At 39.9% G+C, this 26251-nt stretch overlaps 1 protein-coding gene across 1 annotated transcript in view; it reads right to left on the reverse strand.

Moving 5' to 3' along the window:
- The window catches only part of ADAMTS18 (ADAM metallopeptidase with thrombospondin type 1 motif 18), a 195337-nt gene that overhangs the window by 103948 nt on the left and 65138 nt on the right, over positions 1-26251 (reverse strand). The window contains exons 5-8 of the mRNA XM_036750035.1: positions 23815-24008; positions 21184-21267; positions 11558-11717; positions 7101-7206 (exon numbers count right to left, since the gene is read on the reverse strand). Of these exons, the coding sequence (XP_036605930.1) occupies positions 7101-7206; positions 11558-11717; positions 21184-21267; positions 23815-24008 (544 nt within the window). The remainder of the gene's footprint in view (positions 1-7100; positions 7207-11557; positions 11718-21183; positions 21268-23814; positions 24009-26251) is intronic.

The raw sequence follows: 26251 nt of genomic DNA on the forward strand, positions 1-26251 counted from the left end.
TCATTCTGGAGCTCGGGGGAATGTCAGTGTTTCTTTTTGTCTTAAAAAAAAGAGTCTAGCTGATAATTTATCAATTTATCTCAATAAGTGATAATAGCTGGCATTTGCATAGTGTTTTTAAGGTTTGCAAATAACTGCACATAAATTATTTTATTCAATCCTGACAAGAATACTGTGAGAGAGGTACTACAGGCATTATGAACATATTAAATTCACATATCTATAACAAAATTACAAAATTTCTAACTCGAGAGGATCTCATAGGTCATCTAATCAAACCCTACCTAATCAGGAATCCCCAAATCCAGTCCTCCTTCAAACTTCTGTTTCTATTGATGTGACCATCATCCTCCCAGTCATCAAGGTTCATGACTTTGGAACCATCCTATACCTCCAGTACATTTCCCCTTTCCCCTGATACCTAATCAACTGCTGCGTCTCATCAATTCTACCTCTACAACATTCTTACTACCATCCTCTTCTCTCCAGTAACATGACCACTACTCTAGTATTCAGGTCCTTATTATATTGATCTCTTAGCTACTAGTTCCTCCCCTTTATGATCTATCTTCCATATGACTGCCAAAATAATCTTCCTAAGACCAAGATCTGACAGTATCACTCATCTACTCTAAAACTATCTATGACTGTCTCTTGCCTCTAGGATTAAAATAGAAATTTTTTAACTTGACATTTAAGATCCACCAGTCTTGCTCTTACCTGCCCTTACAGCCTTACTCCACACTATGTTCCGGAAAAAAAATTAGACTAAATGTTGCCTGAATTCAACAATCTATATCTTACTTCCATGCATGGGCACAAATCATTTTCCATACCTGGGATGCATTTCTTTCTCACCTCTATTTTTCAGAATCTGTCACCTTCTGTAGAAAATTTTGTCTGACCTTTACACACATACAGATTTTAATATTTCCCTCATTAATTTACTTTGACACTTATTTGCATAGTGTATGCAGTATTTGCATAGCAGATGTTATATCACACACACACACACACACCCTGGCCCCTTAAAGATAAGGACTTTAAATTTTGTTCTCAGGACAAAGCCTTATATATTAATAGGCACCTAATAAGTGTTTGCTGAATTGAATCTCTGATAAGGAATCACCTGCAATGGTTAGAGCACTGTACTTGGAATTAGGAAGAATTGGGTTCTAATACTACCTTAGATATTTGCTCACTCTGTGGCCCTGGGCAAGTCATTGGACCTCTCTGAGACTCGGTGTTCTTATCTGTAAAATGGGAGTAATAGCACATCTCACAGGACTATTACAGTGATCAGATGAGATAACATGTAAAGTGCTTTGAAAACCTCTAAGTGCTATGTAAACGCTAACTGTTATTACTAGAATCTGCTAGAAGCCTTCCAGTGATAGAGAGCTCCTCAGGAACTCACTCTGGAGGAAGCCAATTACACTCCATGGAATGAAAGATCTTATCCCTGGTTCAATTCTAAAGACACCAAACCACACCAGGCACTTTGGAATGGCCTTTTGGACAGATGACTGTTAAGCAGCTTTTCCTCATGTTGAACTGAATTCTGCATCTCCAACTTCTAACATTTTTTCATCTAGAATCAAGTAGGACCAATTGAATCCCTGTTCCACAGCCTACCCTTCTATTTAATTTTATTTAAGTTGTCAACACCTTCAAACTGTAGCATGCTGTAAGGCAGTATAGTGCCATGGAAAGAGCCTTGGACTTAATGCCAGGAGACCTGGAGTCAAGACCTGACTCTCTCTCCCTGTATGACCCATGACAAGTGAATTTTCCCTCTCTTAGTTTGTTTCCTTATTTGCAAAGATGGGGATAATAATACTCACACCCTCTACATCACAGGGATGTTGAGAGGAGAGAATTTTATAGTCTACAAAGTGACAAAGGATTGGAGATGTTATTATTCAAAAGCGAGAATTTTGAAAGGATACCTTCTCAGATTCCTCAAAAAGAAGAAACTGGATACTTGGCATTGGAGGGGTTTCTTTAGCACTACCTTTGTGATTCCATCACAGAGGGTGCTTCTCACGTCCCAGGCCTCCACTACTGAGCCTCTCTCCAACTCCAATCCATCCTGTACTTACCTGTCAACGTCCAGGTCTAACCGTGTCAACCTATTAGTCAAACTCCAGTACTTCCCTATTACCTCCAGGATAAAATAAGAAACCCTGCTTGGCTTTGAAAGTCCTTCAAAACCTGGTCCTTTCCTGATCCTTTTTCAATCTTACTCTCATTCTTCTCCAGGCTCTGTCCCTTACTCTCTGGACTTCTTTCTCTACCATACCAGAGCAGTGTTCTTGCTCTGGAACTCCACTCCACCCTTTGGGGCCATCTTACCCTGGAAGATCACTCTGCCCTGTGGTCCTTTCCTCTAACTACTCAGTTGCTCCTGGAATCTACATTTTATGGAAAGCACCCAGACCAGCCACATTCATTCCTTCATTCCATTCCATGCTCTGTTCTTGACTCTCTGAACTTCCTCCATTCCCTGATTCAGGTTACTTCTCTCCCCTCCCCAGTCTACCCCAGCCCAGAGCTTGCTACATAATAATCACTTAATAAATGCTTGTTGACTTGATTTCTTACACTTTACTCCTTTCCACCTATTCTATGGTGTAGTCACACTGGCCTTCTTGATGTTCCTTGTACAAGATATTCCATCTCTTGGCTCTGAGCATTTTCACTGGCCTTCCCTCATGCCTGGAATGCTCCCTCCCAATCCTCACCTCTGCCTCCTGGCTTCCCTGGTTTCATTTAAGATTCAACTCAAACGCCACCTTTCGCATGAAGCCTCTCCTGTTCCTCTTTAATACTAGTGCCTTGCCTCTGAAATTAGCTCCAATTTATCCTGTCTATATATTGTTTGTATATAGTTGTTTGCATGTTATCTCCCTCTTTGAAATATGAGCTCCTTGAGAGCAGGACTATGTTAATGCTTTTCTTCGTTTTTCCAGTGCTTAGTGTGACTTATAGTAACCACCTAATAATTGTTTGTTGACTGACCAATTGACTGACCCAGGTCACAGTTCCTCCACGCTTTAGAATCCAGTCTTTGTGAGCTGATGTGGTTGAAATAATTTATCCTGTGATGGCCAACCCTCCAATGAGTCATTCCACATTTAGGTAACCAGAGCTGGTTATCAGATGCATTGTCCAAAGCCAAGTCCATACTTGAGGTCACAGTACTTGTCAGAGCATGTGTGGCACTGACAAAGCCTTCCAGATCCCAAGGTTACATTCCCCAACAAAGAGACTATATTGAAAGGATGACAGCAGACTGAATTTGCAATGGGCAAAATTCCCAAAGAGGGGTCACATTATTCTGTCTCCTAACTAGTAACTTCAGGAATGGGCCTTCTCTCCTCTGATTGAAGTTAGGTTTTACATTAGGTTTTACATTGGTTTTACAACCAATGTCTTGACCCTCTCATTTATGACTCTACACAAAGAGCACTGGAATCACATGGGCACTTCATTACTTCCATTTGTCTTTAAATAGGTAGAGTCCTATAGAGGGTAGGTAAAGTACAATGGGTTTGGAGTTGGGGCACCTGGGCTTAAATCCTAACTCTGTCACTCTCTATCTTTATGATCTTCGACAAATCTCTTCTCTGGGCTTTGGTTTGTAATATTAGAAGATTGGACTGGATAATCTCTAAGGCTCCTTCCAGCTCTGGAGACTACGATCCTCTACCTTGGTAGGGTGAGGAGGCAAATGTACACAACAAAATAGCTCATATTTAGAGAGTGCTGGGAGATCCCTGGATAAAAGAGTAGAAAAAATGCAAAATATTCTTCTGAGTATGAGAAAGGTCATGATTTGGATTTCCTGCAGAGAGATGTGTCAGTGTTGTGGTCTCTAAGCAAACTTTAGCATGGAAGTAGGATTTGTGGTTTATGAAAAAATGAACTTTTTTTTTTTGCTAGAACTTAAACTGATGCTTTTTTTTTTTTTAAATCTGGCTCAAAGTCTGTGGGGCTCAGTTTCTACTTTGGTACAATAATGGGACTGGACCGCATGGTCTCTAAGGACCATTCCAACTCTGACTTCCTACGTTCTGAGGTCTCTTTCAACTTTAGCAGTTTATGAATCTTGTTTTTATTCAGACATGTGATTTCATCTGGGTAGGGAGTTCCAGGTGAGGAATTTACTCTACCAATGCAGATCAGCACTTTCTTTGTGATTTATAGCCTTGGAGTTGCCGGGGCCCTAAGAGGTTAAGTAACCTGCCCAGGGTCACATAGACCATACGTGTCCAAGGCAGGAGCGGAACCTAGGCTTCTCTGACTCCAAGGCTTGCTCTCTATCCGCTACAGTACACTGATTCTCTTACGAGTCTAAGCAGAACAAAACGTGACCTTATTCTCAAGTATTCCACCTCTCTCCCTCCTTACAAAATCCCTAACACAATCTTAAAACACATTTTACATGTCCAAGTATCCATGATATCAGAGCTATATTTTTTCCTTTTGTCACAATTCCAACAACGTTAAAGGGGACCTTAAAAGACATCTGTTTCAACTACTACCTTAATCATGAATGATAATAAGTGAAATTTACATGCAGCTTTACAATTTGCAAAGAACCTTTACAAACACTATATCATTTGGCCTTCAAAACAACCTCATGAGGTACATGCTATGGTATTTTTATCCCTATTTCATAGAAGAGAAGGTCATAGAGACTGAGTGATCTGCCCAAGGAAACAGAGTAAGTGAGCATCAGGGGCAGGATTCAAACTCCTTGCCTCTAATACTTTCTCTGCTAATACCATACTGCTTCTTCACCTCCTCTCTGATACCCAACATGTGGTCATCTAGCCTGTACCAGAAGACATCCAGTACAGAGAATTCATCAACTCCTTAGATAGCCCATCCTATTGTGGGACAATCTACAGCCACAGATTTATATGGACTCATTGGCTGTTATTTGGAGGCCTGAAGATGAAAATCTGTTGACAGTAGTTTTGGAAGAAGGAGCTTCCTCGGTAAAACAAAAACAAAAACAAACCCCTCACTTATCCATTCCAGTGTTATCATCATGTAACTGTATGCGCATTCCTTGTGAGAATGAGAAATGATAAGTGGATGGCCTAAATGCAAACCTGCGGTCACCAAGATACTATTAGGAGAACCATCAAAAAAAATCACTTTAAGAACTTTGAGATCTTGGATTTATGTTTTGGAAAGAGCACAGGATCTGAATTCAAAAGACCTGGTTTAGAATACTAATTCTGACACTTTCTAGCTCTGTGACCACAGGCAAATCCTTCGAATTTAATTCAATTCCATTCAACAAGAATTCATAAAATGCCTCCTAAGTGCAAGGCACTGTGCTGTGCACTAGGGGTATGAATGCAAAATTGAAACAAGAGTCCCTGTTTTGAGGAGGTTGCATTCTATTTTACCTTCCTGAGCTTGTTTACCCATCTGTAAAATGGGTAGCTGTGGTGGGGAATCATAGAATTAAAGAATTTAGGGTTAGAAAAGACTTCAATGGCTCTGTATTCCAACCTTAGCTGAAATGTATTCCCACTATAATATAGCCAGCAAGTGGTCATCCAGTACCTGCTTGACAAATTCCTCCAGTGTGGAATAATCCACTTCATTCTAAGACAGCAATTCCATTTTTGAGACAACTCTAATTATTGGGAAGGTTTTCCCCCCGACATCCTGTCTAGAATGCCTCTGCACCTTCCATCCATTGTTCCCATTTTTTTTCCTTTGGGGCCAGACAAAATGAATCTAAACTCTCTTCCACATGACAGCCTTTCCAATAACTGAGCATAGTCATCGTGTTTTGAAAACCTTAACATGCTAACAAATATGACTGTTATTATTATAACCATAAATCTTAGGATAGCAGGGACCTCAGAGCACAACCTCAGGTCCAACCCTGAAATGAACAGGAATCCCTGACAACTGAGCATCCAAAATCCAAATGTCAACTTTTATAGAAAGGAAACTCACCTTCCTGGGTCTGAGTTTCTACTTTCTCTCTATAATACTAATCCAGGGAAGAGGGGAGGGAGGGGGGAAAAATTTGGAACTCAAAAGCTTGTGAAACTGAATATTGTAAGCTAAAAATAAATAAACACTTTTTAAAAAAACCAATAGAATCCAATATACAGTAAGTATTTATTAAATACCTACTATGTGCAAAGTACAGTACTAGGCGCAAGAGACGTAAAGACAAAATTTTAAGTCCCTGACCTACATAACATTCATTCTATTGGGGAGATACAACATATAAACAGATAATTTGGTGTAACAGAAGGACTGGATTTGGAGTCAGAGGACCTGGGTTCAAATCCCAGTTCTTGTCACTTATCTATATGACCCTGAATCAATTAACCACTCTGGGCCTCAGTTTCCTCATCTATAAAATGAGGGTGTTTGACTAGACGTCTGCTAACAGAAATGTGGAGTGGAAAACGATTTGTAAACTTTTAAAAGCACATAGAAATTGGAGCTATTATTGTTTTCTACTGCTTTTGGAGCAATATGTACAGATGTGCCAGGACATCACTGAGGTAATGACTATGAAGAACACAGGTCTGACCATGTCACTCTCTCACTCAAGAAACTCCAGTGGCTCCCTCTTACCTTTAAGTAGAAAATGCAACATTCCCTCCACCCTGCCCCTTTTTGGCTTTTAAATCCCTTCACAAGCTGGCTCCAGTCTCATTTCACTTTGGTCTCCTTGGCTCACTCCACATTTTACACAAACTTTCCAGTTTGCTATTCCCCATATACAGTACTCCAAATACTCATTCCTATATCTCTGCACCATCTACTCACCTCAGCTTCACAGAATGCTCAGGTGTCAGCTCCTGTTCTGATCCTCCCAATTTCTAAGGCCATCTCCTGGACCTTTCCTTATGCTTAATTTAGATTTATTTTCTATATACATACACAACAGAATATAAGCCTTTGGAGGGCAGTGATGTTCATTTTTGTCTCTGTACACTCAGCATATCATATGTTTGGAGCCTGGCACATAGGATGCACTTAAATGCTTGTTGAATAAATGAATGAATGAATGAATGAATGAATGAATGACTACTCAAAGCATCACTTACTTGTGGCCTGACTCATGAGCTATGGTGAACGCCAGACCAAGCCCTGTGTCTTCATTAATGGTGCAACTTCGATATTTGCTGCACATTCCACTGATGGGAGCAAAACCTATGGGAAACACCAAAGCCAGATGTTATTCCGATTTGCTATGTATCATCTAAGCAAGAGTTCTTTTCTTACACCCTAAGGCAGGGGTGGGGAACTTGCAGCCTCAAGGTCACATGTGGCCTCGGGGCCACAGACTCCCCCACCTCTGCAAAAGGGTTCAGGGCAGAGGCGGCTGTGTGTACGACTGTGTTTAGTTCCCTTCTCTATAACTAATATCACCCCAAATTTAAACAGTACAAAACCTGCACTCCTCTATTCAAGTACCCTTATACTTCCTTAGAGCATGGAGAGTTTCCTTTGGTTGGTTCTTGAAGGTTGCGCCATCAGAGCACACACTTCTAACAGGTCTTAGATATCTGGAAAGGCTTCAAATAGGGCCTCTGGTGCTGATGATCCAATTCAATGCAACAAGCATTTAGTAAACACCTACTGTAAGCCAGCTGTGCACTGGGGATACAGAACCAAAAATGAAAACAGTCCCCGTTCTCAAAGAGCTTTTATTCTATGGGAAGGATATAATACATATGTAGAGATAAATAAATATATGATCTATGCAAAGAAAACATCATGTGTCCATTTAGGAGAATTAGCTCCAAATAGATTTGTTACAGAAATTCTAACATGGATTTTTCCAGACCCAACCTCTTCTCTGAGCGCCAGTCTCTCATTTCCATCTGTCTGTACGACATCTTCTCCTGGATATCCCATTAGACTCTCTAAATCAACATCTCCAACATAGAGCTCATCATCTTCCCTCTAAGATGTGCTTCTGCTCCAAACTTAGCTATTTCTGTTTAAGTGAACGTCATCCTCCCAGTCACCCAGATATTAATCTGAATCATCTTTGAACCCTGTCTTCCCTACGATTCTCCACATCTAATCAATTGCCAGGTCCTTGTCATTGTTACTGCCACAAAATCTCTCCCATCATTCCTTTCTCTATTCCTGCACTCACATTATCCTAGTTCAGGCTTCCATCACCTTTCACCTGCATTATTATACCAGCCCCCGAAATGGTCTCTCTGTCACCAGTATCTCTCCTTTCCAATTCATTCTTCACAAAGCTGTCAAAATAATCTTCCTAAGGCACATGCCTATCCATGTCACACCCAGGCTCAAAAACTTTCAGTGGTTCCCTATTGCCTCTAGGATAAACTACAAAGAATAAAGTCTGTATTTAAGGCCCTCTACAACCTGGCTCCAACTTACTTATCTAGCTTTATGTAATGTGTCTCCACCTCAGGTACTCCAAACTCAGCCAAACTGGATTCTGAGGTGTTCCTGCCTTTTCCTACTCCTACAGATACCCCATATCTAGAACAAATTCCCTCCTCTCTCCTTCTTTCAAAACCCTTTTCTTCTTTTGAAGTTCAGTTCAGGTGCCACCTTCCCCATGCAGCCTTCCTTGATCCTTCAGCTAAAAGTGATCTCTCCTCCTCATATCCTCCTAGAATACGTTGTTTGGATCTCCCCTTTGGCCACTCCCCACCAACTCCATCACTCCTTTATATCATATGTAGCTATGTATATGTCATAACCTACTGCTCCTATCCAAAAGTTTATAAGGTTTCTCAAGGGCAGATAAGAGATGGATGGATAGATATAAAGATAGATGATTGATAAATAGAAAGATAGATGGATGGATGGATAAAGAGATCAATGATATATAAATATAAAGATAGAGAATTTATTAGGAAATTGTTGGAAATGCTGCAGAGAGAATTCATGGGTTGGACAAGTTGACCTCAGAAATCTCTCCTAACTCTGGGATTCTATGATTCTGTGATTCTATCACAGTTAGAATAGCAATTTTCAAATTCCAACTTCAGGATAATTGTTGGTCCTTATAGGGTCACCATCTCTCTAACTCCCGCTGTCCACTGGGACTGGAAAGGCTCAGTCTAGTCCTCTCACCTCCTTTTATGACCAATGGCGGTACGTGGAAATCCCTGCTCTTTTAGAGATAGTAGGTGATTGGGTATGAAAACTACTTTAATTTCATATAATAATGCAGCTTAAGCAATCTCAAAGCATCTTAAGTTAATAACAATTCATATTTCTATAGCACTTCAGAGCTAACTGAGAACTTTCCTCTTAACTCTGTTATGTAATGAAAGTGTTACTATTCCATTTTACAGATCAAGAAACTAAGGCTTAAGAAGAGAAGCGACCTGGCGAGGGTCACAGAGCATCAGAGTCAGGACTTAAACTCTGATCTCTTGACTCCAAGTAGGCCTTATAGGCATCGTAGGAAACGACACTAACTTTTTTTGAATTCTAAACATCTAATATATCAATAGGGACTGGTTACCTAATAATCAAAAAATGCTTGCTGAATAATACCTAAAAGGTATGGGCAGCTAGCCAGGGGTCACAGTGCATAGAGTGCTGGGATTGGAATTAGGAAGGCTCATTTTACTGAGTGCAAATGTAGCCTCGGACACTTACTAGCTGTGTGACCCTGGCCAAGTCATTATTATTATAATACAAGTATAAGTTCACCTTTCTTGTCACTGACAGGCCAAGTGAATCACAGTGTTTAACGATGGCACTGGTGGCTATAATCTTGATGCCCGCTGAGTCACATTCTTCCACTAGACCTCCCTTCTTTTCATTATGTCAATGGCCAAACTCTGGTTCAGTGGAAAGAGTCTTGAAATGAAAAGATCTGGGTTCAAGTAAGGCTCCAATTGTCACATCTCTGTATAACCCTGGGCAAAATATGTAATGTGTCTGAATCTCAGTTTCCTTATTTATGGAAGAGGTCTGGGCTCAGACCTGAAGGAGTTACTAAGTTTAGATAAGACTGCCCCTTTTTTAATAAGCCTCAGAGTCTAGCAGATGTTGAGTCTGGTAGCGGAAAGAGCCACGGATTTAGGCTTGAATCCTGAAGATCTGATTTCACATCCGGCCTCAGACACTTACTAGCTGTGTGACTCTGGGAAAGCCACTTAGTCTCTGTCTGCCTCAGTTTTCCCATCTGTATGGGTACAATAATAGCACTTACTTCCCAGGGTTGTTGTGAGGAACAAATGAGATAACTGCGCTTAGCACAGTCCCTGACATACGGTAAGTTCTATATAAATGTTAGCAGTTATTATTAGCTATTATTACTTATATATCTGTCTGAGCTTAACGAAGTTATCTAATTACTTTTTGCACCACCTTACTCCCTACCCCCAACCCCTACCCAAATTTCCTCATCATTTGAAAGGTAGAGGTTGACACAAATGGTCTCCATGGTCCTTTCAAGGTCTGAGTTCAACGCCCTTCCAGCAACTAATAACACTCTAAGGACGATAAAGAATCAGTGTGGTGGAATGTTAAATGAATGTATTAACAAGACTCGGGTTTGAGTCCCAGCTTTGACACTTTGTGATATGGGGCAAATCGCTTTCTCTGAGCTTCAGATATCTCATCATGAAACGAGTTGTGAGAACATTTGTGCTACTTACCTCACAAGGGTTCTTGTGAGGACAGCAATTTAGTAAATTCCAGTAAACTAGAAAATTTATAATCCAATAGGTGCTTCTTAATAAATGTTTGCTGACACGAACTGAAGCTATAAATTTGATCATCTTTTTCCTTAGAGTACATTTATTGCAATTGCTTCATCTTGTCATAAAGAAGCTGAGACTGAAAGGAAATGGTTTTCCCAAAGTCATACAAGGGCTGCTGCTACTACTACCGCTGCTGCTGCTGTTGCCTTCACTGCTTTTACTACTACCACAGCCGCTACTGCTATCTATAATTGCTGCCTCCACTGCTGCTGCTATTGCCTTCCCTGCTGTTGCTGCCTTTACTGCTGCTGCTTTCACTGCTGCCACTGCTACTGCTACTACTACTAATAATAGCTGGCATCTATATAAGAATTTATGGTGTGCAAAGCACTTTGTTATCTCCTTTGATCTCAAAAATCCCGTGAGGAAGGTGTTATTACCTTTGTTTTTACAGATGAGAAAACTGAGGCTAAGAGGTTAAATGACTTTCATAGGGCCTCACAGCTAGTAAGTGTCCGAGGCAGAATTAGCATCCAGGTCTTTCTGACCTAGGTCCAACGTTCTTTCCACTATGCCACCATAAGTGACATGGCATTTTAGGGTTTCCTAATCACTTTCTTCACAGTAGCCCAGTGAGAAAAACAGTGCAAGTATTCGTCATTCCCAATTAACTGAGTTTGGAAAAGTCAAGTAACTTGGCCAAAGCCACACCTCCGCCAAGGGGCACCACCGCTACTTAAATCCAGTTCATCGGGACTGAAAGTACAGGGCGCTTTCATTGGATCACACTCTATTGATCACTAGTTGTCACTGAAAACATTGAAGTTTTGTGAGGTATTTTGGTACTGTACCTAGCGTGTCACATGGCTCATTCTTCCAGGAACAGATATCCAGTCCTGTTAGTAAAACAGCATGATCGTGCCGCTTGTTGTTTTTCCCGACGAGAGCAGACTGCCACTGACAGAAGCTATTCAGAGACTGATCTGCATGGTGATTGATCAGTAATCCACCCTACAGGGAACCCACACAAATCAAAAAGATTAATAAGAAATGAATGATTGTGATCAACTGAAACTTGAACTACATCAGTTCAGAAGAAGAGAAGTAAACAAAGCAATCGATGTCACTCTCCTGTTCAAACACCCTCCATACGCTGACTATGAGATCAAATACAAACTTCCTAACAGAGATATCCTAAGGTCATTTCTGTTCATCCATCCAATAAATATGTGTTAAGTATCTACTACATACAGAACACTGTGTTCAGCCCTTCTAAGGCACAAAGATTAAATAGATGTGGTCCCAGCCCTCATGAAGCATATAGCATAGACACTCACAGAGACATAGAATACCTATTAGAATATGATGTGCACCTAACAAGACTATAGAATTTAGAGGTCTAGTTGAAAGACCTTGACTGACAGAAGATGAGACCAAAGATCCAAGAGGACAAATGACATGTCCCTGGTTACTCAAGTGGCAAGTATCAGAACTGGGATCCAAATCCACCACTCTTTTGAGTATGTAGGAGGTATGAGGTCAGATGAAGGATCACTTCCAACAAGGTGCATCATAAAAGAGGTGGTATATGAACCATGCCTTGAAGGAAGATAACAATACTTAATATATAATGCTTGAAAGTTTACAAAACTTTTCATTCACAAAATCCTGTGAGAATAGGCAGTGGAATGATCAGGATCTCTACTTTGTTCATGAGGAAGCTAAGGCTCAGAAATGAACAGATTTGACCATGGCCACATGATTGGTAAGGGTTGGAGGAGGTACGTACAAAAAGATGAAAAAGCACTTAATTGCTCTTGATTTCAAGACACTAGTTCCAACCAGACTCCATAATAATAACCATGATGACAATAAAGAATCACTTAGTCATTCCACTAGCCTCTGTGCCAAGGGGATCATCATGACAATTTAGAATAGCACCAAATTGTACCTCTATGCTGTCCAATCTATTTCTTTGACTCTTAGGAGCAGTTGCATCACTTACTTCACACCCCCACACCCCATGTATAATGGGTTGGACTTCAAGGGGCAAGATGATAATAATAAGAATAACAATAAAAGTATCTATCAATACCACTTGCATGAATTCAGCCAACAAGTTATCAAGAGAGAAATATCAAACAAATGGCTGAGTTAAGGGGATTTGTTTACAGAAACTTTACGATGGCCATTAAGAACCATGTCATTGCCACCAGTAATTATAGAAGTATTATTCTTAAGGAGCCCAGATTTAGTGCTTAATGTAGATTGTGGAAGGAAAGGGCAGAAATTGTGCAATACATCACTTCTCGCTGTAAAAAACTTTACTACCTACCAAATACCTAGCAAGACGCAACTTGGCAGCTAGAATTATGCATCAGAAGTTAGCTGTCTTTTATGGACTCACAGAGGACAAATCACCATACTACAAATACACACCTCAAAAAATCCCAAAGAATTCAGCCAATAAACCACAGTAATAGTGGACCGTTATCACAGAATAGTTGTCCACAATCATCCAAACATAAAAACTTAAGGACAATAGTTTAATGGGTGTTACCATAACAAATACTCATCCAAATACTCATATTGTTACCACAAGAAATACTCCAAGCTACCTGGAATGAAAAACTTTCAGAATATAGAGACAGGTTAGCAGATGTGATCAATATCATGGTGGAATAGCATGAAGCACATCTCACCCCTCTTGTCCTGTCTACTATTGGAGTTGTACTGAGGATGTTTTCAGTGAGCCTATAGAAGATTATCTTTCATCCTAATATTTTCATCCATCTACAGATGTGACCTGTACAGTAGTCTGTAGAACATTAAACAGAAAAGGATAATAGTAGGATAATAATTTATACAAGGACCATTGATCTCTGAACCCCACAAAAGAGCTGGATGATGATGATGATGATGGTGATGATATAAGAAAGGGATTTATAATAGTTATTCAGGATCAAGTTGTTGCAATCATAAATTACACAATGGTTATCCTTAGGGAGCCCAGATTTATAGATTAATCTGGATTTTATGATAATTTGATGGAAACAATGCAACAATCACAGCATATAAAAAGATACAATCAGGTGACTAGAATCATACACCATAATTTTACTATCCTTTTTAAACTAATCTATATACTGCAAATACAAACCCCAAAATATTCTTGAGAATTCAACAAATAAACTATAATGAAATGAATATATCATTACAGATAGGTCTGTTGCCCACAACCACCAAGACACAATATTAATCCATAAAAATTTTAAGAAGAACATTTTAAAAAGTTTATCATTATACTGAATACTCATAATCTCTAAACTACACAGAATAAAAAGCTTTCAAAAATAATCTGTATTAAGCTTTAAGTCAGGGCTCCTTACAGATAACTCTTCTGCAAATTGAAACCATGTTTAAATAAAGTATCATCCCTTTCTTCCTGTTTATTATTAGAGTTGTCCCCATGATGTTTCCAAGTAACCTATAAAAGCTAAGTTCATATCCCAATACTTTGAATTCAATTACAAAACAGTCTTATCCACAGTCTATGGAACAGATCATTTCTCTCTGAACTCTATCAAAAAGGTGAGAACAAGACAACTGATGACAGTGATGACAAATGGCAACTCTATACTGTTTTAAGTTTTGCAAAATGCTCTACACCTATTATCTCATTTGTGCCTAAATCCCAAGCTCCTGAAAGGACTCACAAATGTGATTACTGACTCACTGTTGATGATGTTGGAAAGGTCATTATGAATGGCAGCAATGCTACAGGACTGGAAAAGAGCTAATATTTCAGTTACTAAAAGAAAGGGGTGTGCAAACCATAGGCTAGTGAACTTGACTTTGATTTTTGGCAAAATCTTAGAAATAAAGATTCTAGTTGGCAAACCACAACCTGAGGATCAAATCCTGCTTGCTGCCTGCTTTTATGTAGCCAGCCAGCTAAGTATAGTTTTTACGTTTAAATTTACAAAAGCCATTTTAGCTTACTGGCCATACAAAAGCAGGCAATGAGACAGATTTGGCTCTTGGACCACAGTTTGCCAATCTCCATTTGAAATATACTATCAAGAGGATAGTGAAAATCTGGAAAGGAAATGGTCATGCTAAGTACTAGGGATACAAAGAAAGACCCCCCAAAATTCCTTGCCCTCAAGGAGCTCACAGTCTGATAGTGGGAGACAACATGCAAGCAACTATGTACAAAAAGGTACACGCAGGATAAATTGGGGATAGTCTCAGAGAGAAGAGATTGGCATAAGGGGGACTGAGAAAGGCTTCTTGCAAAAGGTGGGATTTGAGATGAAGGAAGTAAGGAGACAGAAGTAAGGAATGCAGGCCTTCCAGGTATGTGGAACAGCCAGTCAAAATGCCCAGAGTCAGGAGATAGAGAGTCTTGCCCAAGGAAGAATAAAGAGATCAGAGTCATTGGATTATAAATCACAGAGTACATGGAGGGGTGTAAGGTCGTAAGGAGCTGAGTTATAAAGCATTTTAAAAGCCAAATAAAAGATTTTCTATTTCATCCTGAGGCAAAAGTGAACCATTACAGTTTACTGAATAGATGAGTGATCCAACCTGTACTTTAGGAAGATCACTTTGATAGCTGAGTGAAGGATGGACTGGAGTGAGCAGAGACTTGAGGCAAGGAAACCAACTAGCAGGCTATTTTAATAGTCCAGGCAGTAAATGATGAGGGCCTGCATCAAGATGGTGTCAATGCCAGAGGATAGAAGGAATCATACACAAGAGAGATTCTGAAGGAAGAATTGACAGGGCCTTGACAACAGACTGACTATGAGAGGAAAAATTGTGAAGTCAAGGATGATACTTAGATAGAGAGCTTAGGTGACTGGGATGAACTTGACAGTAACAGAAAAGTTAGGAAGAAGGAAAGGTTTCGGGGGGAAAGATAATGGGTTCAGTTTGGACCTGTTGCTTTAATATATCTGCATGACATCCAGTTTGAGAATCCAATAAGCAGCTGGAGATGAGAGACTGGAGGTCAGTAGTATGGCTGGATAAGTATATATGAGCATCATCATTATAGAGATGATAATTAGATACATTAGAGTTAATGAGGGGAAAAGAGAATAGAGACCAGAATAGAACTTTGGGGGATATCCACAGTAAATGTGCATGACTTTGCTAAGGCTCCAACAAAGGAGTCTGAAAGTCAGGAGGAGAACCAGGAGAGAGTAGTGTCACAAAATCCCAGAGAGAAGAGAATATCAAGAAGACGAGGGTGACCAACTGTGTCTAGGTCTGCAGAGAGGTCAAGAAGGATGAGGACTGAGAAAAGGCCATTAGATTTGTGGATTAAGAGATTATTAGTAACTCTGGAAGAAGTAGTTTCACTTGAAGGTCTAAAGCTAGACCGAAGAGAGTTAAGACTTCTGTGCTCTGCCTGGACCACTTCTGTAGTATTGTATTCAGGTCTGGGCAACACATAAGAGGAAGGACAATGATAAGCTAGAGAACTAAGGAGATTGAGTAGGACCTCGAGAGCATTCTATATGGAGATTGGTTAAGGAAAGAAAAAAGAAGAAAAGACTTAATAAAGACTGCAAGGATTTCAAGGTGCTCCCCCCAACCTCACCCCAGCTCCTTTGCAAAGGTGGGGGTGGGACAGTGGGTTCCATGGATATAGAATATCACATATAGTTATATAACCAGATTTTCTGAGGTTATTTATCAGTTTTGGCTGATTTTCTTCCTCTTCTTTTTTTCCTTAAAAAAAACCTTTGTTAACATGGTTTGGCTCTTTGGGAGGAGAATGGGGAGGAATATAGAAAGAAATTTAGGAAATGCAAAAAAACAAAAGATATAAATAAAAAGAATTTCAAAGGCTGTCATGTGGGAAAGGGTAACTAAGAGCAGATGAGTTCTGTTTGGCTTCAGAAGGCAGAACACTAGGACAATGGGTAAAAGTTACATTAGAGGCAGATTTGGACTTGATAAAAGGAGGAAGAGAACCAGTATTTATTAATCGACTATTAGGCCAGTCATTGTGCAAAGTGCTTAAAATATATATATACAGGGAAATATATGTATATATATATATATGTGACATATATACATACATATATATATATATATATATATATATATGATACAAAATACCTATCAGGAATATCTTCCTAACAGTTAAAACTGTCCAAATGTAGAATGAGTCACCTCAGGGAAAATGAGTTCTTCCTCATCAGAAGTCTATAAATAACCACTTTCTAGCTGTGTGGCAGAGAAGTAAGACTAGCTCTACCCTGAGGCTACACTGAGAGATAGTCTAGGACTGGCCCTCATTAACTCTGTTGGCATGTCCAAGTTTATGGCCAAAACAGTTCAGGAAATGCTACGTGAGGTTGTTTGGCCTTATTAAAGACTACACAGGAGTCTCATGTCTACATGTCACAAACATTTTCTTCAAAAAAAGGAAGAGAAATATTGGACGTGGAAGATAATTAATATCAGCACATAAAGTGAAATCAACTTTAACAATAAATGAAGTTATACCTAAACCAGCTGTCTGGGTACGTGAAAATGGGGTGGTACAATGGATAGAGCTGCTAAGCCTGGGCTCAGGAAGATTCAGGAAGGCCTGAGTTCAAATCTGGCCTCAGATAGATAATTATTAGCTGTGTAACCCTGGGCAACTCATTTAACCTCCATCTACCTTAGTTTTCTGTTCTGTAAAATGGTGATAAAAATAACACCTACCTCCCAGGGTTGTTGTGAGGATCAAGTAGATACCATTTGTAAAGTGCCTGGCACATAGTAGGCACTATATAAATGCTAAATATGATGATGATGATGATGATGTTCATTGAATCAACTTAGAGCAAATACCAAAATTAATATAAGACTATAGGAAAGAATACAAATGAAGAAGCCCTGGTGTGTAATTAAAAAAAAAATAACTCCAGGGCAGCTAGGTGGTGTGGTGAGTAGAGCACTGGCCCTTGAGCCAGGAGGACCTGAGTTCAAATCTGGCCTCAGACACTTGACACATGTACTAGCTGTGTGACCTTGGGCAAGTCACTTAACCCCAATTGCCCTGCCAAAAAAAACAAAAAACAAATAACTCCAATATGAGCTATTCAAACTGAAACATAAAGAGACCGAGACTCACACAGGGTAACACAGGTGGAAAGTACTCAGAGGCAGATCCTCTGGCTCCAAAGCTAGGGATCGTCTGCTGTACTCTCATGCATTCTGTACCAATGCAGAGCACGTCCACGCTGAAGAGACCACGTAGGGCCTTAGGCATAGTAGGTGCTTAATAAATGTGGGTTGCATTGAATTCACTAAATTCAAAGACACACTCGACTGAGGCTATAAAATGTATTTTTATATAGCTTCCAGAAGAAATATGTCAAATTTAGTGGGGCCACATTTTGATGTTATTGACATCTGTTTAGCCAAATGCTATTTCCTAGTTTTACAGCACACATGAAAGCCAGAGTGGGCTCTTTGTGACTTCAAAACTCTGGCTATTTCCATTACTCCATGCTGCTCACTGATGCCATAAGGCAGAACCACATCCTTTCCCACTCCCCAAACACTCATACCCATAATTTCAAGACAACATGTTAAACTTTATATGAGGTTAGTAGTTTGACATCTTTTCTGTCCAAAAGTGGAATGTGAGGCAGTGAATTCGGCCACTTTGGAGATCTCCAAAAAGAAAATGGACAGATATTTGTTGGGACTGGCCTCCTGGCTGTTCCATGAACAAGACACTGCATCTCTTGGCTCTGGGCATTTTCTCTGCCTGTCTTCCACACCTGGAATGGTCTCCCTCCTTGACTATACCTCTGGACTTCTCTAGCTTCCTTTACAGCCCAACTACAATCCCATCTTCTACAGAAAGATTTTTTCCAACTCCTCTAAATTCAAATACCTTCCATCTCTTAATTATTTCCTATTTACCCTGTATCTAACTTGTGTGTATATATTTGTTTGCTAGTTGTCCCCCCCCACCCCATTAGATTGTGAGCTTCTTGAGGACAGACTGTCTTTTACTTTTTTTGTAACCTAGAACTTAACATAGTGACAGGCATATAGTAGTCCCTTAATAAATGTCCATTGACTGAAAGAGGAAATACCTATTGAGTACAAGTTTGGTCTAGAGCAGAGTTTCTTTATCTTTTTGTGTCAAGGCCCCCACCGTCAGTTTGAAATAATTAAATGAATTGCTAAATTTTAGTTAGAGGGTAATAGGAAGAAAAAGATATGTTTTATTTACCTTCCAAGATCATAAAACTCCCTGAAATCTAACCACAGATCCCTTAGGGGATCCAGGGACTCCAAGTTAAGAACCCCTGATTTAAATGATCTCTAAAACCCCATCCGATGCTGAGATTCAGTGTTTCTGTCATTTTCTATTTGATTTTATGAATTCTAGAATTTTAGAGTTTAAAGAGGCCTCAGAAATTAACTTATTTTAGCCCATTGCCTGAAGCCATCAGCCCTGCTGTGGGCAAATTTCCTGCTAAAATGTTTTGGTTTTTTTTTTTGGTATGAGAAAGAACATCTGAAAATTTCTAAAGTGTTATCCACTTCCCCCAACCATCCAGTAGTTTAGGGATTTAAGAATTAAGGGCATGCTTCCTTGGGGGAGGAAGTTTCTATCCCTCTGTTTGGTTGAGAGACTCAAATTCAATAAATATTTGTGAGGTCCTTCCTATGATATGCAAGACCCCTGTGCCAAGCAGCAGGTGAGACAAAGAATTTAAATAAAATATGGTGTCTGTCTTAATGGAGCTTGTGGTCTAGTACTGAGATATAACTATTTTTTAAAAACTCTTTAATAGTTAACTATAATATATAATATTTTATGATAAGTGAGAGAGGAAGCTGCAGTGAACTGCTTTGTGAAATCCAAGGTGGGACACACTGTGTTTTGTTGAACTGCTACACACGCATACATACATACACAAACACACACACATAGATAATTGGGATGTGTACATATGTGTGTGTGTGTGTATATATATACATTCATATTTCAGTTAGACGGTAATAGGATCTCTCTCTCTCTCTCTCTCTCTCTCTGTCACACACGCACACACACACAAAACACACACACACACATACACACCATGCCAATCCCTGAATCCCAATTCAATTGTAAAATAGATTATGACAAATTGATGGCAGGATGAACAGCCCTTCAAAAAAATTCTCTATTATGCGAGGGTCCCATGACCATTAACACAGACATTCCTAAGAAATAGAAAAGATTCATAGAAGAGCCTCCAAGATGTAGCTATCACTCACTGACTATGACTCAAAACCACAACTTCCCAGGTTTTTGGTATATTCTGGCTGCTTAAAGCACAGCCTGATGAATATGACTTTTCCTGTAATGTATATGACACAAAGTAACACAAACAGACACACAGGAAAAGCCATTAGGGCGACCTGACTCCTAAGATCTACAATGCTCTATAACAAGAAGGCTTCTACTTGGCTCTCTTACTCTCCTGACAGGTTGTCATGTCATGTAGCCACAGTATAAGGACAATTTAGGGAAGAATTTCTCAGACACTTGGATTCTCCCTGCTTTTATTGAGTTCTCAAACTTAGCCTGCAAGTAGGAGGACAAGGTAGTGCCATCCTTAATGGTACTGGCAACAGCAGATGCCTTTCTGCTCCCGCAAGTCAATTTTTCCATCTCCATGGCTATACAAACATATGACACCTAGAGCAGTTCTGGACAAACAGTAAATATTTAGCAAACTTTAGTCTCTTAGTTATTTTCATCAAAGAAGCATTTAGTAAGCACCTACTACCACTACTTGGGGGCCATCTCAGTCGTCCTGATCTCTGTGTTGCCACTGGACCCAGATGGCTTGGAGGAGAAAGTGAGGCCGGTGACTTTGCATAGCCCTCCCTCACTTAAACCCAATTCACTTGCATGTCATGGCATCACCTCCCTGATGTCATAGTCTTTTTTGAGAACGAAAAACAAACTACTGCTAATGATAGTAAGCATCTTTCTTATTTCATGAGAATGTCTGTGTTGGGGCAGCTAGGTGGCGCAGTCAGTAGAGCACCGGCCCTAGAGTCAGGAGGACCTGGGTTCAAATCCGGCCTCAGACACTTGACACATGTACTAGCTGTGTGACCTTGGGCAAGTCACTTAACCCCAATTGCCCTGCCAAAAAAGCAAAAAAAAAAAAAAGAATGTCTGTGTTAATAGTCATGGGGCCCTCATACAATGCAGGAATTTTTTAAAGGCTGTTCATCCTGCCATCAAATTGTGCTATAATCTATTTTACTATTGAATTAGGATTCAGGGACAGGAATAGGATGTGTGTGTGTGTGTGTGTGTGTATGTGTGTGTTGGCAGAACACTAGGCTATGGAGAGTAGAAGACAGCACAGAAATGCGTGACACAGTCTCTACCCCCAGGGAGCCTATGATCTAGCAGAACAAGATAAGGTTGTATCCTACCACTTACAGGTTCTTGTTCCAGGAGAAGGAGGCTCACCACAACAATGTTTATGTCACTTCCAATGGTCCCATCTTTAAAAAGACTGGAAACCTGATTGAATAATGAAAAAGACAACAAAATCCAGTAAGAAAAAACTAACTTTTACTAAAAGAGAAAAGAAAAAATCAACTACTTTATGTCAAATTATGATGAGAATAAATTTTGCTGCTGAAAATCAGAATTTAAAATACTTGTTGCATTCATTCATTCATTCAACATTGATTAAGCACCTGTGTTAAGCTGCATGTTAAAGGGTGAGAGATATATAGAGATATGGATAGACAGACAGATAGATGGATGGATGGATGGATGGAAGGATAGTTAGATGGATGGACAGATGGATGGATGGATAGATAGATAGATAGATAGATAGATAGATAGATAGATAGATAGATGGATGGGTGGGTGGACAGATAGGTGGACAGACAGACAGACAGACAGATAGCTAGCTAGCTAGATAGATGAATAAGATATAATTCTTTCCATCAAATGTCTTAGAGTTTAGTAGGGAGTTAATACAAGTGCACAAATAAAAAACAGCTAGCATTTATATAGCATTTTAAAGTTTGCAAAGAATTCTGTAAACATTTTATATTCACTACAACTCTGGGAAATAGGTGCTATTATTATCTTCATTTTGGGAAAACTGCACCAAACAGAGATTAAGCGACTTGCCCAGGGTCACATAGCCAGTAAGTATCTGAGGCAAGATTTGAATTTAGGTCTTTCTGACTCCAGGTCTAGTGTTCTATCTACTGTGCCACCTAGATGCCTATAATGATTTCTAGCTAGAGTCAGGGAAAGAATTACCACCTGAGTTAAGCCTTGAGGAAAAAAGGCTTTCAACAGGTGGAGGTGGGGCAGTTGAGGCCACTCAGAGCACAGTGCAGGGTAAAGGTACACTGTAAGTAAAGTACAGATATGGGACAAGGTAGGATAGGAATAGCAAATGGCAAGTAGGTCTGTTTGCCTGGATTGTAAAGTACATGAAGGGAAATATAAGAGAAAAATCTGAGAAGGTAGAATAAAGCCAGATTATGGAAGGTCTTGAAAGCAAAGCCCAGTAGCTTACACTTTTATTGAAATACAGTCATAAGATGTCAGAACTAGACTGTCCACAGAGGTTATCAAGCCCAATCTGAACAGGAATCTCATCTACAACAGTCCTGATGAACAACCATTTATTGGATGAGGTGGTAAAACAGGTCCAGAGAGATTAAGGGATTCTGCTTAAAGAACTTCTCTGAGATCTACCATGCCCAAGGGAGCTCATTGCAGGGGAAAAAAAAACCTCAGCATCCTGCAAGATCTCATCAGCCTTGGGACTCTACCTGATCATTGCTCTCTGCCCCTCTGACTAGAGGGTGGAGCCGTAAACTTCAAAACCCGGTACCTGGCGCACAGGTTCTCAATAAATTTGCATTGACTATTAGAGGGGACAGGGGAACTATGTTATTTTAGATATTTCTCTTTCTAAGCCAGAAATGATTTGGATATTTGATCAATGTTAAATTAATTGAAATTCTCCAGAAGATTTGTGCTTAAAACCAGAGTATAATATTAACATTTTTTTTCTTCAATGGAACCCACATCTTCATCATCTGAGACTAGCAAGGGACATAGGCCAGTCATGAAGCAAGAATGAAAAATAACTAATGGACAGTTCAAGTGCTATACAGGTATCCTACCATGTACAAAAAAAAAAAAAAACAAAGAAAAGCCTCCAGCATCTTGAGTTCATCATGTACAGAGGAGTTACAGAAAGATATACAATCAAAAAGCATGGGGCTACTCTGATCTGCATTCAAATAGATGGGCTGTAAGCTCCATGAGAATGGAGTTTGTTTTGTTGTCTTTGTGACCTAAGGCCTCCATAGTGCTTGACACATAGCAGGCCCTATATACATGCTTGTTGATTTACTGATTGATCAATGTAGGAAGCACCTCACACCAATGAGACTATGGATTTACAATATTTTTTGTAAATATAGTCCTGGGGAGATATATTTTCTAAAATCTTATGCTTATGAATCATCTGCAAAAGTTCAAACTCTCTCCTTCTTAGAGGGAGGAAGGGAAGGAAGAAGAAAGGAAGGAAGGAAGGAAGGAAGGAAGGAAGGAAGGAAGGAAGGAAGGAAGGAAGGAAGGGAGGGAGGAGGAAGGGAGGGAGGGAGGGAGGAGAATCAGGAGAAAGAGGGCAGAGAAATGGAGGGAATGGAAAGAAAGAGAAGGGATGGGGAAGAGGGAAGGAGGTAAGAAGGATAGAGGGAGAAAACAAGCGTTTATTAAGTACCTACTCTTCAAGAACAAAGGACAAACAACAACAACAAAAATGTAGAAGCCACTGCGCTAAGCACTTTACAAATACGATCTCGTTTGAGCCTCACAATGACTTTGGGAGGTAGGTGCTATTATTATCCCCATTTTACAGTTGTGGAAATTGAAGCAGACAGAGGTTAAGTGACTTGCCCAGAGTTACACAGCTAGTCAGTGTCTGAGACTAGATCTGAACTCACATCCTCCTGATTCCAGGCCCAGTGTTTGATCACTGAGCATCCAGAGATTGAAAGTTTGGTGTCGGCCCATGCTGAGACTTACCATGTTCATTACAGTTAGGATGTATGTGGTCACATTTTCTTTGCCATGTTTTTCCACCATTTTCTTATCAGCCACAACAAGAGTCTCCACGTTGAGGCCTCGCTGGGATTTCCCAGCAGACCTTCTAAGCCGTCCAGTGCTCATGTATTCATCCACCCTGACATACGTATCATCTGTGGGGGGCTTGGGGGCATCTGTAAAGAGACAAAGCCACTTTGGCAGAGGGTCTGCAGGGAGCACATCTCTAAAGGACAGAGGGACTGCTGCAGGAAGACTCAAGCCTGATGGCTACCACCACATGCTGCTGAATGGCAACTATAAAAATTGCTCCTACTTCAGAAAGAAAAAAAAAAGATGATAAAAACAACTTGAGACAGCAGAATAAGTCAAGAACCAGGTTTTTAAATGCATAAAGTAAAATATAGGATTACAAAAGAAACTAATTATACTGAAATACAAATATCAAAAAAAAATTTAAAACCAAGTTCATGGACCCCAGGTTAAGAACTAGTATTCCCTGAGGATCTGTTCTTGATCCTCTTCCCTTCTTTCCTGACACTCTCCCTTGGTGATCTTCTTCGCTACTCCAGAGTCAGTTGAGACTTCGATGAGACAGTATTGTAGGGTGCAAAGAAAGGGGACTCAGGAATCAGAAGCATTGGGTTCAGAATCTGCCTCTGATGCTTCCCCTCAATGTGACCTTGAGCAAGTCTCTTAACCATCCTGAGTCTCAGTTTCTTCATATGTAAAATGAGGGGATTAGATGTGATGGCTTCTGAGGTCACTTTCAGCTTACGATCTATTATCTTATGACCCCACGCAGATAATTCCTAAATCTCTGTCTCTGGCCCTTAACTCTCTCTTCTGAGCTATAGAACCGTATCTCTAGTGACCCATAGGCTATCTCTATCTGGATTTCCTACAAACACCTCAAATTCAGTATGTCCAAAAACAAGCTATCTTTACCCCTAAACTTGCTCTTCCTTCTGACTTCACTATTTCTGTGTATGGTACCAACAAACAGCATCTAGTCTCCCATGTTCAGTACTCTGGCATTAATTCTGACCATTCCTTCTTCCTTGATGTAACAACAATGTTTACTTGCGGGTACTGTAGATGTATAAGACCAATAACACCAGAACACAGGAGGGCTGCTAACACAGGTTCTTTGATCTGCTTTTCTAAGGAAAGCAACTTCAAGGTTTACAATCTCACTTTAATTAAACATACATATATCATTCACTTAGTTCAGGAGGAAAAGTCAGCACCCTGAACTTCAGAGAAAACACAAAAAGAAATTACAAGCAGAAATTATATAAACAGAGCAAATAACACAAATCAGCAGACAGGGCTTCTAACCATCTGTCCATAGCAATACGTACATAATTACCAGAGACAGAAGCACCAAAATCTGGGTTTTCAAAGTCGGGGGGCTCCTTAATGGCTCCCCAGTGTCCAAATCACACTAACACTCTTTCAGCGAGTGAGCAGCCAAAGCAAAATGCTAACCTCAGAGTATATATACACTTCTTCAGGGTCAGAGGGCATCACAACCACATGACTCAAACTCATGTAATTTAGGCTTACTTATGACTTAAGCAGGTCATCAAAGACTCTTGATTCAATCAAAGACTCTCGATTCAAACAAAGACTCTTGATTCAAACGAAGGCAACACTCAGTCAAAGGCACTTGATTGCCTTAGTGCTGAAAAGCATTCCAAAAGAAAAAAACAGCAAAAAGTCCCACTTTGCTTGCCATTACACTTGACTCTCATACGCAATTGTTTACTAGGTCCAGTCAATTCCATCTCTACAATATCTTTTTCCAGCTGTCTCTTCCATATTTGCCTATAGTATAATAGCCTCTTTACATGATTTCTCATTTTTCTTTTCTCCAATCTGTCTTTCAGAAAGAATACGCTTTCTTATAATATAGATTCGGTCATGTCACTCATGACATGCTCAAAAATCTGCAGTGGCTCTCTACTACCTACAGAATAAAGCATCCAAGTCCTTCTACAACCTAACACTGCTTAACCTTTTCAGCTTTACCTCATATTATACCCCTCTATGATCTCTAAGCTCCAGGTAAACTGAACCCATGATCATACCCTGAATTTTGTAAGGCACCCATGCCTGTACCCATATTGTTCCTAATGCGTAGGATACCCTTCCCTGTCTCCTCTTTCTCCTGTTGAATTACGTCTCATTCATTAAAGCCCAACTCAAACATAATCTCCTCTAGAAAGACTTTTCTCATTCCAGTGACTGGGAACAGCCTGACCCCTCCGATTTCAGCTTTGTCTTGTACCACCATGATGATCCTTATCATACAGTGTAAACTACAATTCTTTGGATTTGGATTGTATTCCAACAGTGGACTATAAGCTCCATGAGGTTGGAGGCCATGTTTTATCTGAATTATATATCTCCCTCA

The sequence above is a fragment of the Trichosurus vulpecula genome, chromosome 3, assembly GCF_011100635.1.
Source record: "Trichosurus vulpecula isolate mTriVul1 chromosome 3, mTriVul1.pri, whole genome shotgun sequence".
Lineage (NCBI taxonomy): Eukaryota > Metazoa > Chordata > Mammalia > Diprotodontia > Phalangeridae > Trichosurus > Trichosurus vulpecula.